The sequence below is a fragment of the Salmo salar genome, unplaced genomic scaffold (assembly GCF_905237065.1).
Source record: "Salmo salar unplaced genomic scaffold, Ssal_v3.1, whole genome shotgun sequence".
In the NCBI taxonomy this organism is placed as follows: Eukaryota; Metazoa; Chordata; class Actinopteri; order Salmoniformes; family Salmonidae; genus Salmo; species Salmo salar.
In genome coordinates this window covers 106,214-125,000 of record NW_025547335.1, presented here as the reverse complement: position 1 = coordinate 125,000, position 18,787 = coordinate 106,214, and the positions used below count along the sequence as shown (strand labels likewise).

General features: G+C 38.1%; 1 protein-coding gene across 5 annotated transcripts in view; it reads right to left on the bottom strand.

Annotated features, from left to right (window-relative positions):
* Window positions 1-9,775, bottom strand: part of ncapg (non-SMC condensin I complex, subunit G) — a 57,927-nt gene extending 48,152 nt beyond the window's left edge. For 3 of the 5 annotated variants that reach the window (XM_045711186.1, XM_045711187.1, XM_045711189.1), the window contains exons 1-3: window positions 9,683-9,775; window positions 8,889-9,006; window positions 8,294-8,518 (exon numbers count right to left, since the gene is read on the bottom strand). In XM_045711186.1, the coding sequence (XP_045567142.1) occupies window positions 8,294-8,518; window positions 8,889-8,996 (333 nt within the window). In that variant the 5' untranslated portion in view covers window positions 8,997-9,006; window positions 9,683-9,775. 5 annotated transcript variants of the gene reach the window in all.
* Between the last annotated feature and the right edge of the window lie 9,012 nt (window positions 9,776-18,787).

Genomic DNA, 18,787 nt, shown 5'->3' with positions numbered 1-18,787 from the left:
TCCCGTTTTATATCAGATACTGTCTGGTCCTGTCTGGTCCTGTTTCATACCAGATACTGTCTGGTCCTGTTTTATACCAGATACTGTCTGGTCCTGTCTGGTCCTGTTTTATACCAGACACTGTCTGGTCCTGTCTGGTCCTGTTTTATACCAGATACTGTCTGGTCCTGTTTTATATCAGATACTGTCTGGTCCTGTTTTATATCAGATACTGTCTGGTCCTGTTTTATATCAGATACTGTCTGGTCCTGTTTTATATCAGATACTGTCTGGTCCTGTTTTATATCAGATACTGTCTGGTCCTGTTTTATATCAGATACTGTCTGGTCCTGTCTGGTCCTGTTTTATATCAGATACTGTCTGGTCCTGTCTGGTCCTGTTTTATATCAGATACTGTCTGGTCCTGTTTTATATCAGATACTGTCTGGTCCTGTTTTATATCAGATACTGTCTGGTCCTGTTTTATATCAGATGCTGTCTGGTCCTGTTTTATATCAGATACTGTCTGGTCCTGTTTTATATCAGATACTGTCTGGTCCTGTTTTATATCAGATACTGTCTGGTCCTGTCTGGTCCTGTTTTATATCAGATACTGTCTGGTCCCGTTTTATATCAGATACTGTCTGGTCCTGTTTTATATCAGATACTGTCTGGTCCTGTCTGGTCCTGTTTTATATCAGATACTGTCTGGTCCTGTTTTATATCAGATACTGTCTGGTCCCGTTTTATATCAGATACTGTCTGGTCCCGTTTTATATCAGATACTGTCTGGTCCTGTTTTATATCAGATACTGTCTGGTCCTGTCTGGTCCTGTTTTATATCAGATACTGTCTGGTCCTGTCTGGTCCTGTTTAATATCAGATACCGTCTGGTCCTGTTTTATATCAGATACTGTCTGGTCCTGTTTTATATCAGATACTGTCTGGTCCTGTCTGGTCCTGTTTTATATCAAGATACTGTCTGGTCCTGTTTTATATCAGATACTGTCTGGTCCCGTTTTATATCAGATACTGTCTGGTCCAGTCTGGTCCTGTTTTATATCAGATACTGTCTGGTCCTGTTTTATATCAGATACTGTCTGGTCCTGTTTTATATCAGATACTGTCTGGTCCTGTTTTATATCAGATACTGTCTGGTCCTGTTTTATATCAGATACTGTCTGGTCCCGTTTTATATCAGATACTGTCTGGTCCCGTTTTATATCAGATACTGTCTGGTCCTGTTTTATATCAGATACTGTCTGGTCCTGTTTTATATCAGATACTGTCTGGTCCTGTCTGGTCCCGTTTTATATCAGATACTGTCTGGTCCCATTTTATATCAGATACTGTCTGGTCCCGTTTTATATCAGATACTGTCTGGTCCTGTCTGGTCCTGTTTTATATCAGATACTGTCTGGTCCTGTTTTATATCAGATACTGTCTGGTCCTGTCTGGTCCCGTTTTATATCAGATACTGTCTGGTCCCGTTTTATACCAGATACTGTCTGGTCCCGTTTTATATCAGATACTGTCTGGTCCCGTTTTATATCAGATACTGTCTGGTCCTGTCTGGTCCTGTTTTATATCAGATACTGTCTGGTCCTGTTTTATATCAGATACTGTCTGGTCCCGTTTTATATCAGATACTGTCTGGTCCAGTTTTATATCAGATACTGTCTGGTCCTGTTTTATATCAGATACTGTCTGGTCCTGTTTTATATCAGATACTGTCTGGTCCTGTCTGGTCCCGTTTTATATCAGATACTGTCTGGTCCTGTTTTATATCAGATACTGTCTGGTCCTGTTTTATATCAGATACTGTCTGGTCCCGTTTTATATCAGATACTGTCTGGTCCCGTTTTATATCAGATACTGTCTGGTCCTGTCTGGTCCTGTTTTATATCAGATACTGTCTGGTCCTGTTTTATACCAGATACTGTCTGGTCCTGTCTGGTCCTGTTTTATATCAGATACTGTCTGGTCCTGTTTTATATCAGATACTGTCTGGTCCCGTTTTATATCAGATACTGTCTGGTCCTGTCTGGTCCTGTTTTATATCAGATACTGTCTGGTCCCGTTTTATATCAGATACTGTCTGGTCCTGTTTTATATCAGACACTGTCTGGTCCTGTTTTATATCAGATACTGTCTGGTCCTGTCTGGTCCTGTTTTATATCAGATACTGTCTGGTCCTGTTTTATATCAGATACTGTCTGGTCCTGTTTTATATCAGATACTGTCTGGTCCTGTCTGGTCCTGTTTTATATCAGATACTGTCTGGTCCTGTCTGGTCCTGTTTTATATCAGATACTGTCTGGTCCTGTCTGGTCCTGTTTTATATCAGATACTGTCTGGTCCTGTTTTATATCAGATACTGTCTGGTCCTGTTTTATATCAGATACTGTCTGGTCCTGTCTGGTCCTGTTTTATATCAGATACTGTCTGGTCCTGTTTTATATCAGATACTGTCTGGTCCTGTTTTATATCAGATACTGTCTGGTCCTGTCCTTTTATATCAGATACTGTCTGGTCCTGTTTTATATCAGATACTGTCTGGTCCTGTTTTATATCAGATACTGTCTGGTCCCGTTTTATATCAGATACTGTCTGGTCCTGTCTGGTCCCGTTTTATATCAGATACTGTCTGGTCCCGTCTGGTCCCGTTTTATATCAGATACTGTCTGGTCCTGTCTGGTCCTGTTTTATATCAGATACTGTCTGGTCCTGTTTTATACCAGATACTGTCTGGTCCTGTTTTATACCAGATACTGTCTGGTCCTGTCTGGTCCTGTTTTATATCAGATACTGTCTGGTCCTGTCTGGTCCTGTTTTATATCAGATACTGTCTGGTCCTGTCTGGTCCTGTTTTATATCAGATACCGTCTGGTCCTGTTTTATATCAGATACCGTCTGGTCCTGTTTTATATCAGATACTGTCTGGTCCTGTTTTATATCAGATACTGTCTGGTCCTGTTTTATATCAGATACTGTCTGGTCCTGTTTTATATCAGATACTGTCTGGTCCTGTCTGGTCCTGTTTTATATCAGATGCTGTCTGGTCCTGTCTGGTCCCGTTTTATATCAGATACTGTCTGGTCCCGTTTTATATCAGATACTGTCTGGTCCCGTTTTATATCAGATACTGTCTGGTCCTGTTTTATATCAGATACTGTCTGGTCCTGTTTTATATCAGATACTGTCTGGTCCTGTCTGGTCCCGTTTTATATCAGATACTGTCTGGTCCCGTTTTATATCAGATACTGTCTGGTCCCGTTTTATATCAGATACTGTCTGGTCCTGTCTGGTCCTGTTTTATATCAGATACTGTCTGGTCCTGTTTTATATCAGATACTGTCTGGTCCTGTTTTATATCAGATACTGTCTGGTCCTGTTTTATATCAGATACTGTCTGGTCCTGTCTGGTCCTGTTTTATATCAGATACTGTCTGGTCCTGTTTTATATCAGATACTGTCTGGTCCTGTCTGGTCCTGTTTTATATCAGATACTGTCTGGTCCTGTTTTATATCAGATACTGTCTGGTCCCGTTTTATATCAGATACTGTCTGGTCCTGTCTGGTCCTGTTTTATATCAGATACTGTCTGGTCCCGTTTTATATCAGATACTGTCTGGTCCTGTTTTATATCAGATACTGTCTGGTCCTGTTTTATATCAGATACTGTCTGGTCCTGTCTGGTCCCGTTTTATATCAGATACTGTCTGGTCCCGTTTTATATCAGATACTGTCTGGTCCCGTTTTATATCAGATACTGTCTGGTCCTGTCTGGTCCTGTTTTATATCAGATACTGTCTGGTCCTGTTTTATATCAGATACTGTCTGGTCCTGTTTTATATCAGATACTGTCTGGTCCTGTTTTATATCAGATACTGTCTGGTCCTGTTTTATATCAGATACTGTCTGGTCCTGTCTGGTCCTGTTTTATATCAGATACTGTCTGGTCCTGTTTTATATCAGATACTGTCTGGTCCTGTTTTATATCAGATACTGTCTGGTCCTGTCTGGTCCTGTTTTATATCAGATACTGTCTGGTCCCGTTTTATATCAGATACTGTCTGGTCCTGTTTTATATCAGACACTGTCTGGTCCTGTTTTATATCAGATACTGTCTGGTCCTGTCTGGTCCTGTTTTATATCAGATACTGTCTGGTCCTGTTTTATATCAGATACTGTCTGGTCCTGTTTTATATCAGATACTGTCTGGTCCTGTCTGGTCCTGTTTTATATCAGATACTGTCTGGTCCTGTCTGGTCCTGTTTTATATCAGATACTGTCTGGTCCTGTCTGGTCCTGTTTTATATCAGATACTGTCTGGTCCTGTTTTATATCAGATACTGTCTGGTCCTGTTTTATATCAGATACTGTCTGGTCCTGTTTTATATCAGATACTGTCTGGTCCTGTTTTATATCAGATACTGTCTGGTCCTGTCTGGTCCTGTTTTATATCAGATACTGTCTGGTCCTGTTTTATATCAGATACTGTCTGGTCCTGTTTTTATATCAGATACTGTCTGGTCCTGTCTCCTGTTTTATATCAGATACTGCCTGGTCCTGTTTTATATCAGATACTGTCTGGTCCTGTTTTATATCAGATACTGTCTGGTCCTGTCTGGTCCTGTTTTATACCAGATACTGTCTGGTCCTGTCTGGTCCTGTTTTATATCAGATACTGTCTGGTCCCGTTTTATATCAGATACCGTCTGGTCCCGTTTTATATCAGATACTGTCTGGTCCTGTTTTATACCAGATACTGTCTGGTCCTGTCTGGTCCTGTTTTATATCAGATACTGTCTGGTCCCGTTTTATATCAGATACTGTCTGGTCCTGTCTGGTCCTGTTTTATATCAGATACTGTCTGGTCCTGTTTTATACCAGATACTGTCTGGTCCTGTTTTATATCATATACCGTCTGGTCCTGTTTTATATCAGATACTGTCTGGTCCCGTTTTATATCAGATACTGTCTGGTCCTGTCTGGTCCTGTTTTATACCAGATACTGTCTGGTCCTGTTTTATATCAGATACTGTCTGGTCCTGTCTGGTCCTGTTTTATATCAGATACTGTCTGGTCCTGTTTTATATCAGATACTGTCTGGTCCTGTCTGGTCCTGTTTTATATCAGATACTGTCTGGTCCTGTTTTATATCAGATACTGTCTGGTCCTGTCCTTTATATCAGATACTGTCTGGTCCTGTCTGGTCCTGTTTTATATCAGATACTGTCTGGTCCCGTTTTATATCAGATACTGTCTGGTCCTGTTTTATATCAGATACTGTCTGGTCCTGTCTGGTCCTGTTTTATATCAGATACTGTCTGGTCCCGTTTTATATCAGATACTGTCTGGTCCTGTTTTATATCAGATACTGTCTGGTCCTGTTTTATATCAGATACTGTCTGGTCCTGTTTTATATCAGATACTGTCTGGTCCTGTCTGGTCCTGTTTTATATCAGATACTGTCTGGTCCTGTCTGGTCCTGTTTTATATCAGATACTGTCTGGTCCTGTTTTATATCAGATACCGTCTGGTCCTGTTTTATATCAGATACTGTCTGGTCCTGTTTTATATCAGATACTGTCTGGTCCCGTTTTATATCAGATACTGTCTGGTCCTGTCTGGTCCTGTTTTATACCAGATACTGTCTGGTCCTGTTTTATATCAGATACTGTCTGGTCCTGTTTTATATCAGATACTGTCTGGTCCTGTTTTATACCAGATACTGTCTGGTCCTGTCTGGTCCTGTTTTATATCAGATACTGTCTGGTCCTGTTTTATATCAGAAAGTGTGAGAGGCTGTCTGTGTCCCAAACGGGCATCCTATCCACTAAAAAGGGTAACTACTAACATATAGTCTTGAGCAGTATGCAGATAGTTCTACCGACCTTATGCCATCATGGGATATTCGCTAACACTGGCACTGAGCACACCAATTTTCAATCCAAAGGTTAGCAATGCTAAAGAGAACATGTAAAATCACATAGTGAATGCTAGCTAAATGCTAACGATTCTAAACAGTCTCTGACAAACTATTTGCCTAGACAGACATCCCAGCTCATAAAGTTATACAAGTAACTCAAATTCTACTCAGTTTTCTGCACGTACAAAACAAATATTAAGACAGCAGGGATCTTTTCCAGGAGGGGATTCTCATGCTGTTACCAAGACAAGCCGGATCACAAGAAGCTAACCAGTGAAGGCCTTTTACAGACTGGACATATTTTACCATTATCACGTCACACTGCGCGGATGTTACCTAAATAAATCTAGATATCAACCTGTCCAGAATGATCGATTTGCTTCAGTTCTGTCGTCACATTGTGCGATTGGCTTGCGAGGCTACCTCAGCCGCCGCGGGCTACGTCGACAGCGGCGGTCTATCTGACCTAAGTATGTGCCAGCGCCAACAGCACAAGCCCCACTCTACGCTCATGCACGACTTAGGGAAAAAACTGAAAGTATGTACCGTTTTCAAAAAAAAAAACGTCATATGTCCAAACCCAGAATCAAATCGGCTTCCCCCAAAATAACATGGTCACTGTGCTAAAAGATTTATTATGATTGGTGATTTCGTGCCTTTATTAAAATCCCATCAGGTAAGCCTGATTTCAGATGTGTCAAGATTATTAGGGAAATCGTTCTTCTTGCACAGCATGTAAACGTTTTAAAAATCAAACGATTATTTTAATCTGACTATTCCCAATAAATGGCATTACAGTTCCTGTACTGTCACAGGTATTGTTGTGTTCATACCGAAGTGTTCCTATTGGTCAGTCATCAGGATCGGCTCGTAATACCAGCCACACAAATCAAAGCAAAACAAATCTGACACCGACAGAACTTTTGTCGGAGCCAACGACCTCACGTAGCGGTACTGAACCAGCAGACCCAGTCTCACTGAACGAGGAGCCAAGACGTAGTGGTACTGAACCAGCAGACCCAGTCTCACTGAACGAGGAGCCAAGACTTAGTGGTACTGAACCAGCAGCCCTGGACCCAGTCTCACTGAACGAGGAGCCAAGACGTAGTGGTACTGAACCAGCAGACCCAGTCTCACTGAACGAGGAGCCAAGACGTAGTGGTACTGAACCAGCAGACCCAGTCTCACTGAACGAGGAGCCAAGACGTAGCGGTACTGAACCAGCAGACCCAGTCTCACTGAACGAGGAGCCAAGACGTAGTGGTACTGAACCAGCAGACCCAGTCTCACTGAACGAGGAGCCAAGACGTAGTGGTACTGAACCAGCAGACCCAGTCTCACTGAACGAGGAGCCAAGACGTAGTGGTACTGAACCAGCAGCCACCCAGTCTCACTGAACGAGGAGCCAAGACGTAGTGGTACTGAACCAGCAGACCCAGTCTCACTGAACGAGGAGCCAAGACGTAGTGGTACTGAACCAGCAGACCCAGTCTCACTGAACGAGGAGCCAAGACGTAGTGGTACTGAACCAGCAGCCCTGGACCCTGTCTCACTGAACGAGGAGCCAAGACGTAGTGGTACTGAACCAGCAGACCCAGTCTCACTGAACGAGGAGCCAAGACGTAGTGGTACTGAACCAGCAGACCCAGACCCTGTCTCACTGAACGAGGAGCCAAGACGTAGTGGTACTGAACCAGCAGACCCAGACCCTGTCTCACTGAACCAGCCAAGACGTAGCGGTCCTGAATCAGAGCCAAGACACCCGGACAATCGTTTATAACTTATGAATTTACCCATCACTTGGAATTTCTGTCTGGGATGGCAAAATCGTGGCATAAGACGGCTAAAATCATACAGTGTGTGGGGGAGGCTTTAGCTAGTTTACTAGCTACTAAGTTAGCAAACCAGATGCACAACTCCAGAGCATTTAACACACGTTAGACAATATTTAGCTAGTAAACATTTAGTTGTGAATTCCATACTGTAACCACATTTCCAGCGTGTTGCTGCACAACAGTGACTCACAAGGCTCAGGTCTCTTCGTCATCGTGTGCTTGTAAACAAGCACGTGACTGAGGACTACAGCTTCATAACGAAAACGTTATGGTGACAGGTGAAATGAACAAGTTTTATATCTCCTAAAACATTATTTCACAAAGTCGACTGTAGATATTTACTTATAAAAATAAAAAAAAAGTACCTACAAAATATTCAAATGTATAAAGAAAAAAATGTATTGTTTCAACGGTATTGAAAAACCATCGTGTGGATATTTACACATACCCCAGGTATACAGTATACCGCCCACTACCATTGGGCCCTGGTTAAAAGCAATGCAGTACATAAGAGATAGTTTGGGACTCGCCAGAGTTGTAGTACCTCCAACAGGAAATTGAACATGTAACTGAGGAAGGGGTTCTCGTCCTCTTCCTCCTCCTCCTCTTCCTCCTCCTCTCCTCCCTCGGTGGAAGACGTATGGAAGCTGGTGGAGAATTTGGAGACGAACTCTATAATGTTTTCCACAGCCGGTTCTCTCTTGTACACGATCATGGCATGTTTCAGGTACCGGACAAACTCCTGGTGGAATAATGTCTTGTCGTCCAACTAGAGACGGGACAGACGGGCAACACAGGAAACAGGGTTGGGGGGGGTTAAGGATGGTGGTTCTATTGCTGGTAATAGAAAGGGGATTAACAGGAACAGTGGTATAAACATGTGTGTGTCACTGTGTCCACCTTGTTGAACAGTATGTGTGTGTGTGTGTGTGTGGATAGGAAGTTTTTTCAGAGCCACAACTCTTCTACACCTGCATTGCTTGCTGTTTGTGGTTTTAGGCTGGGTTTTCTGTATAACACTTTAACATCAGCTGATGTAAAAAGGGATTTATAAATACATTTGATTGATTGTGTGTGTTTGCAGGTGTGTGTGTGTTTATATGGTATGTGCTTGTGTGTGTTTATAGACGTGTGTGGACCTTGTTGTACGTGTTCTTGAGACTCGCCACCAGTTTAGCCTTGTTGTTATGTCCTTTCTGAGCTCGCTGAAACGCCTCTTTTATCGCCAACTCACTTTCCCCAGTCATGTTTTCTCTCCTGAAGAAAGAAAAACGTTATCATTCAAACAAACACAGGTATAAACTACACTAGCTGGCTAGTTAGCACACACAAAAAAAAGACAATAAGCCTAGCTAACCTATTCTACAATGAAGGGAAACAGTCAATGTATGTGACAGGAAAATTGGGTGAAACATCCAACAACAAGCAGTACTGTTTGTGGCTATTCGACGTTTAATTTAGCTACCTAGTATTTAGCTACTATAGCCAACGTCGTAGCAGCAGGCAGCTGTAACGTTAGCAGTTACAGTATTAACGACGTTGGCTATCTAACTCTAGTTTTATTTAGCGAAACTTATTTCAAATGACCCATTTCACTATTCCAGAAGAACATCTCACCCGTACTCTTCGGCTAGAATAGCTATCTCACATAAAGTCCTCTATTATCCAATAATTAACCGTTTTAAAAGCTAAAAAAGAAATAGTTGGCTAACGAAGCTAACTAGCTAACGTTTCTCTCCCTCAAGCTCCCAACGGACACTCAAGGCAGGGGGGGGGGGAAACAACGTCTCAAAAGTACCAAAGAGGTTTGGGGGAAATTATATGTTTCACAAAAAAGAAAGTAACATTGACAACATCGTTTATTTTTCGTAAATAAATAATAAATAATATATATAACATAAAAAATACATTGCGATTGTCCGTTTGTTCTTACTTGCTGTTGACAACTCTGAGCTGCTTGTCGTTTTCTGCCGCCTGTTTTCAAACAATTTAACTGCCAGTCTCGCGAGAGGTGAGATTTGTGTTGATGACGTCATTTCCTTTTTTTTTTTTTTTTGTATTGTATTTTAATTCCACCTTTATTTTTTATTTAATAACCAGGTAAACTAGTTGAGAATAAGTTCTCATTTACAACTGCGACCTGGCCAAGATAAAAAAAAAAGCAAAACAGTGCGACACAAACAACAACACAGAGTTACACATGGAAATAAACAAACATACAGTCAATAACACAACAGAAAAAAAGTTATACCCACCAAAAATATTTGCCCTCTCTCGCTCATCATGTGGCTTTCCGACCTTTCAAAAGTCAGAGTGTGAATTGCACATTTTTTTTCTTTTAACAAAAAATGGGAAAAATAATTAATTGCACCACCATCTAACACAAAATATACACCACTATCCCCAACAAACACACTACTTTGGCCCCAACAGATCCTACGCACCATGCAGGCCGTTGGCCTGGAAGGATGTAAACACTTCTCTCAACCCCCCCGTTAGTTCATACTATAATCTCTGACACCCCACACAATTCTCTGTTGCTGCTATCACCAAATCAATCTTATGTGATGTCCACTCTATCTGTGAGATACAATGAATTACCATAGCAAATAACACATGATTGGGGTGGCAGGTAAGCCTAGTTGTTAGAGGATTGGGCCAGTAATCGGGAAGGTTGCTGGATCGAATCCCCCGAGCTGACAAGGTAAAAAAAATCTGTCGTTCTGCCCCCATGAACAAGGCAGTTAACCCACTGTTCCCCAATAGGCCGTTACTGTAAATTAGAATTTGTTCTTAACTGAATGCCTGATTAAATGTTTTTTTGTTTGAATTTGAAGAAATCCTTACTAGGTTAAATGTCTACTTATCCTCTCTGGCTCTCTCTCTCTCTCTCTCTTCAGGACTTCTCTCAAAAACCCCCTGTAGTTTTTCTGCACTAAATACAGAATTTAAAAATATATATTTTTTTGGCATGGCTGCAGGAAAAAGCTGTTTCAGTTGTTTGAAAAATGCCAAAATTCTTCAACTTTTGTATAGGGGTTCAGCCCCGCTCAACAAGACCCCCCCCCCCCAGCCATCCACACCTAGGACTTTGTGCCTCCTCCGATTTTTGGGGTGCATGACGCCCCTACAAGTACCATAGCGGGTTCGGAGCATAGGTCCTCAGAGAATAGCAAATATAAACCCCCTTCACCCCATGGACCATTTATCCTCCTGGGCCTCCATCGCCCTGCCCCTCACAATGGATATTTATCCTCCCTGCCCTCGCCGCCAATGGACATTTATCTGCCTGGGCCTCCTTCGCCCTGGTACCCTCACAATGGACATTTATCTGCCTGGGCCTCCTTCGCCCTGCCCCTCACAATGGACATTTATCTGCCTGGGCCTCCTTCGCCCTGGTACCCTCACAATGGACATTTATCTGCCTGGGCCTCCTTCGCCCTGCCTCTCACAATCGACATTTATCTGCCTGGGCCTCCATCGCCCTGCCTCTCACAATCGACATTTATCTGCCTGCAAGATATGAGCTGAGACTGCCTTAAATAAAATATTTTCTGAAATGTGATATTTACTTACTTTTCTATTTTGAGTAAGCCTAGGTTCTTAACACAGGTTAATGTTTATAAACGATAACAAGGGAGCTCTGAATACAAAACATATGTAGTAATAATAACAGATACTATCGGTCTATGTAGTAATAATAACAGCCCAGATACTATCGGTCTATGTAGTAATAATAACAGATACTATCGGTCTATGTAGTAATAATAACAGCCCTGATACTATCGGTCTATGTAGTAATAATAACAGCCCAATACTATCGGTCTATGTAGTAATAATAACAGATACTATCGGTCTATGTAGTAATAATAACAGATACTATCGGTCTATGTAGTAATAATAACAGATACTATCGGTCTATGTAGTAATAATAACAGATACTATCGGTCTATGTAGTAATAATAACAGCCCATACTATCGGTCTATGTAGTAATAATAACAGCCCTGATACTATCGGTCTATGTAGTTATAATAACAGATACTATCGGTCTATGTAGTAATAATAACAGATACTATCGGTCTATGTAGTAATAATAACAGCCCTGATACTATCGGTCTATGTAGTAATAATAACAGCCCTGATACTATCGGTCTATGTAGTAATAATAACAGATACTATCGGTCTATGTAGTAATAATAACAGATACTATCGGTCTATGTAGTAATAATAACAGCCCAGATACTATCGGTCTATGTAGTAATAATAACAGCCATACTATCGGTCTATGTAGTAATAATAACAGATACTATCGGTCTATGTAGTAATAATAACAGATACTATCGGTCTATGTAGTAATAATAACAGCCCTGATACTATCGGTCTATGTAGTAATAATAACAGCCCAGATACTATCGGTCTATGTAGTAATAATAACAGCCCATACTATCGGTCTATGTAGTAATAATAACAGATACTATCGGTCTATGTAGTAATAATAACAGATACTATCGGTCTATGTAGTAATAATAACAGCCCAGATACTATCGGTCTATGTAGTAATAATAACAGATACTATCGGTCTATGTAGTAATAATAACAGATACTATCGGTCTATGTAGTAATAATAACAGCCCTGATACTATCGGTCTATGTAGTAATAATAACAGATACTATCGGTCTATGTAGTAATAATAACAGCCCTGATACTATCGGTCTATGTAGTAATAATAACAGCCCAGATACTATCGGTCTATGTAGTAATAATAACAGATACTATCGGTCTATGTAGTAATAATAACAGATACTATCGGTCTATGTAGTAATAATAACAGCCCTGATACTATCGGTCTATGTAGTAATAATAACAGCATACTATCGGTCTATGTAGTAATAATAACAGCCCGATACTATCGGTCTATGTAGTAATAATAACAGATACTATCGGTCTATGTAGTAATAATAACAGATACTATCGGTCTATGTAGTAATAATAACAGCCATACTATCGGTCTATGTAGTAATAATAACAGATACTATCGGTCTATGTAGTAATAATAACAGCCCTGATACTATCGGTCTATGTAGTAATAATAACAGATACTATCGGTCTATGTAGTAATAATAACAGCCCGATACTATCGGTCTATGTAGTAATAATAACAGCATACTATCGGTCTATGTAGTAATAATAACAGATACTATCGGTCTATGTAGTAATAATAACAGATACTATCGGTCTATGTAGTAATAATAACAGATACTATCGGTCTATGTAGTAATAATAACAGCCCGATACTATCGGTCTATGTAGTAATAATAACGCCCAGATACTATCGGTCTATGTAGTAATAATAACAGCATACTATCGGTCTATGTAGTAATAATAACAGATACTATCGGTCTATGTAGTAATAATAACAGATACTATCGGTCTATGTAGTAATAATAACAGCCGATACTATCGGTCTATGTAGTAATAATAACAGCCCGATACTATCGGTCTATGTAGTAATAATAACAGATACTATCGGTCTATGTAGTAATAATAACAGATACTATCGGTCTATGTAGTAATAATAACAGATACTATCGGTCTATGTAGTAATAATAACAGATACTATCGGTCTATGTAGTAATAATAACAGATACTATCGGTCTATGTAGTAATAATAACAGATACTATCGGTCTATGTAGTAATAATAACAGCCCAGATACTATCGGTCTATGTAGTAATAATAACAGATACTATCGGTCTATGTAGTAATAATAACAGATACTATCGGTCTATGTAGTAATAATAACAGATACTATCGGTCTATGTAGTAATAATAACAGATACTATCGGTCTATGTAGTAATAATAACAGATACTATCGGTCTATGTAGTAATAATAACAGCCGATACTATCGGTCTATGTAGTAATAATAACAGCCCAGATACTATCGGTCTATGTAGTAATAATAACAGCATACTATCGGTCTATGTAGTAATAATAACAGATACTATCGGTCTATGTAGTAATAATAACAGCATACTATCGGTCTATGTAGTAATAATAACAGCATACTATCGGTCTATGTAGTAATAATAACAGCCCTGATACTATCGGTCTATGTAGTAATAATAACAGCATACTATCGGTCTATGTAGTAATAATAACAGATACTATCGGTCTATGTAGTAATAATAACAGCCCAGATACTATCGGTCTATGTAGTAATAATAACAGATACTATCGGTCTATGTAGTAATAATAACAGATACTATCGGTCTATGTAGTAATAATAACAGATACTATCGGTCTATGTAGTAATAATAACAGATACTATCGGTCTATGTAGTAATAATAACAGATACTATCGGTCTATGTAGTAATAATAACAGCCCAGATACTATCGGTCTATGTAGTAATAATAACAGATACTATCGGTCTATGTAGTAATAATAACAGCCCGATACTATCGGTCTATGTAGTAATAATAACAGATACTATCGGTCTATGTAGTAATAATAACAGATACTATCGGTCTATGTAGTAATAATAACAGCCCGATACTATCGGTCTATGTAGTAATAATAACAGATACTATCGGTCTATGTAGTAATAATAACAGATACTATCGGTCTATGTAGTAATAATAACAGCCCTGATACTATCGGTCTATGTAGTAATAATAACAGCCCAGATACTATCGGTCTATGTAGTAATAATAACAGATACTATCGGTCTATGTAGTAATAATAACAGATACTATCGGTCTATGTAGTAATAATAACAGCCCTGATACTATCGGTCTATGTAGTAATAATAACAGATACTATCGGTCTATGTAGTAATAATAACAGATACTATCGGTCTATGTAGTAATAATAACAGATACTATCGGTCTATGTAGTAATAATAACAGATACTATCGGTCTATGTAGTAATAATAACAGCCCAGATACTATCGGTCTATGTAGTAATAATAACAGATACTATCGGTCTATGTAGTAATAATAACAGATACTATCGGTCTATGTAGTAATAATAACAGCATACTATCGGTCTATGTAGTAATAATAACAGATACTATCGGTCTATGTAGTAATAATAACAGATACTATCGGTCTATGTAGTAATAATAACAGCCCAGATACTATCGGTCTATGTAGTAATAATAACAGATACTATCGGTCTATGTAGTAATAATAACAGCCCAGATACTATCGGTCTATGTAGTAATAATAACAGATACTATCGGTCTATGTAGTAATAATAACAGATACTATCGGTCTATGTAGTAATAATAACAGCATACTATCGGTCTATGTAGTAATAATAACAGCCCATACTATCGGTCTATGTAGTAATAATAACAGATACTATCGGTCTATGTAGTAATAATAACAGCCCTGATACTATCGGTCTATGTAGTAATAATAACAGCCCTGATACTATCGGTCTATGTAGTAATAATAACAGATACTATCGGTCTATGTAGTAATAATAACAGATACTATCGGTCTATGTAGTAATAATAACAGCCCAGATACTATCGGTCTATGTAGTAATAATAACAGCCCTATACTATCGGTCTATGTAGTAATAATAACAGATACTATCGGTCTATGTAGTAATAATAACAGATACTATCGGTCTATGTAGTAATAATAACAGCCGATACTATCGGTCTATGTAGTAATAATAACAGATACTATCGGTCTATGTAGTAATAATAACAGCCCAGATACTATCGGTCTATGTAGTAATAATAACAGATACTATCGGTCTATGTAGTAATAATAACAGATACTATCGGTCTATGTAGTAATAATAACAGATACTATCGGTCTATGTAGTAATAATAACAGCCCAGATACTATCGGTCTATGTAGTAATAATAACAGATACTATCGGTCTATGTAGTAATAATAACAGCCCAGATACTATCGGTCTATGTAGTAATAATAACAGATACTATCGGTCTATGTAGTAATAATAACAGATACTATCGGTCTATGTAGTAATAATAACAGCCCTGATACTATCGGTCTATGTAGTAATAATAACAGATACTATCGGTCTATGTAGTAATAATAACAGATACTATCGGTCTATGTAGTAATAATAACAGCCCGATACTATCGGTCTATGTAGTAATAATAACAGCCCAGATACTATCGGTCTATGTAGTAATAATAACAGATACTATCGGTCTATGTAGTAATAATAACAGCATACTATCGGTCTATGTAGTAATAATAACAGCCCTGATACTATCGGTCTATGTAGTAATAATAACAGATACTATCGGTCTATGTAGTAATAATAACAGATACTATCGGTCTATGTAGTAATAATAACAGCCCAGATACTATCGGTCTATGTAGTAATAATAACAGATACTATCGGTCTATGTAGTAATAATAACAGATACTATCGGTCTATGTAGTAATAATAACAGATACTATCGGTCTATGTAGTAATAATAACAGATACTATCGGTCTATGTAGTAATAATAACAGATACTATCGGTCTATGTAGTAATAATAACAGCCCAGATACTATCGGTCTATGTAGTAATAATAACAGATACTATCGGTCTATGTAGTAATAATAACAGCCCAGATACTATCGGTCTATGTAGTAATAATAACAGATACTATCGGTCTATGTAGTAATAATAACAGATACTATCGGTCTATGTAGTAATAATAACAGATACTATCGGTCTATGTAGTAATAATAACAGCCCTGATACTATCGGTCTATGTAGTAATAATAACAGATACTATCGGTCTATGTAGTAATAATAACAGCATACTATCGGTCTATGTAGTAATAATAACAGCCCGATACTATCGGTCTATGTAGTAATAATAACAGATACTATCGGTCTATGTAGTAATAATAACAGATACTATCGGTCTATGTAGTAATAATAACAGCCGATACTATCGGTCTATGTAGTAATAATAACAGCCCGATACTATCGGTCTATGTAGTAATAATAACAGATACTATCGGTCTATGTAGTAATAATAACAGATACTATCGGTCTATGTAGTAATAATAACAGATACTATCGGTCTATGTAGTAATAATAACAGCCCAGATACTATCGGTCTATGTAGTAATAATAACAGATACTATCGGTCTATGTAGTAATAATAACAGCCCTGATACTATCGGTCTATGTAGTAATAATAACAGATACTATCGGTCTATGTAGTAATAATAACAGCCCGATACTATCGGTCTATGTAGTAATAATAACAGCCCATACTATCGGTCTATGTAGTAATAATAACAGATACTATCGGTCTATGTAGTAATAATAACAGATACTATCGGTCTATGTAGTAATAATAACAGCCCAGATACTATCGGTCTATGTAGTAATAATAACAGATACTATCGGTCTATGTAGTAATAATAACAGCCCAGATACTATCGGTCTATGTAGTAATAATAACCCAGATACTATCGGTCTATGTAGTAATAATAACAGATACTATCGGTCTATGTAGTAATAATAACAGCCCGATACTATCGGTCTATGTAGTAATAATAACAGATACTATCGGTCTATGTAGTAATAATAACAGACCAGATACTATCGGTCTATGTAGTAATAATAACAGATACTATCGGTCTATGTAGTAATAATAACAGATACTATCGGTCTATGTAGTAATAATAACAGATACTATCGGTCTATGTAGTAATAATAACAGCCCAGATACTATCGGTCTATGTAGTAATAATAACAGATACTATCGGTCTATGTAGTAATAATAACAGCCATACTATCGGTCTATGTAGTAATAATAACAGATACTATCGGTCTATGTAGTAATAATAACAGCATACTATCGGTCTATGTAGTAATAATAACAGCCCGATACTATCGGTCTATGTAGTAATAATAACAGCCATACTATCGGTCTATGTAGTAATAATAACAGCCCGATACTATCGGTCTATGTAGTAATAATAACAGCCCAGATACTATCGGTCTATGTAGTAATAATAACAGATACTATCGGTCTATGTAGTAATAATAACAGATACTATCGGTCTATGTAGTAATAATAACAGCATACTATCGGTCTATGTAGTAATAATAACAGCCCAGATACTATCGGTCTATGTAGTAATAATAACAGCATACTATCGGTCTATGTAGTAATAATAACAGCATACTATCGGTCTATGTAGTAATAATAACAGCCCTGATACTATCGGTCTATGTAGTAATAATAACAGATACTATCGGTCTATGTAGTAATAATAACAGATACTATCGGTCTATGTAGTAATAATAACAGCCCTGATACTATCGGTCTATGTAGTAATAATAACAGATACTATCGGTCTATGTAGTAATAATAACAGATACTATCGGTCTATGTAGTAATAATAACAGCATACTATCGGTCTATGTAGTAATAATAACAGGATACTATCGGTCTATGTAGTAATAATAACAGATACTATCGGTCTATGTAGTAATAATAACAGATACTATCGGTCTATGTAGTAATAATAACAGCCCAGATACTATCGGTCTATGTAGTAATAATAACAGCCATACTATCGGTCTATGTAGTAATAATAACAGCCCTGATACTATCGGTCTATGTAGTAATAATAACAGATACTATCGGTCTATGTAGTAATAATAACAGATACTATCGGTCTATGTAGTAATAATAACAGCCCTGATACTATCGGTCTATGTAGTAATAATAACAGATACTATCGGTCTATGTAGTAATAATAACAGATACTATCGGTCTGTAGTAATAATAACAGATACTATCGGTCTATGTAGTAATAATAACAGCCCTGATACTATCGGTCTATGTAGTAATAATAACAGATACTATCGGTCTATGTAGTAATAATAACAGCCCAGATACTATCGGTCTATGTAGTAATAATAACAGATACTATCGGTCTATGTAGTAATAATAACAGATACTATCGGTCTATGTAGTAATAATAACAGATACTATCGGTCTATGTAGTAATAATAACAGATACTAT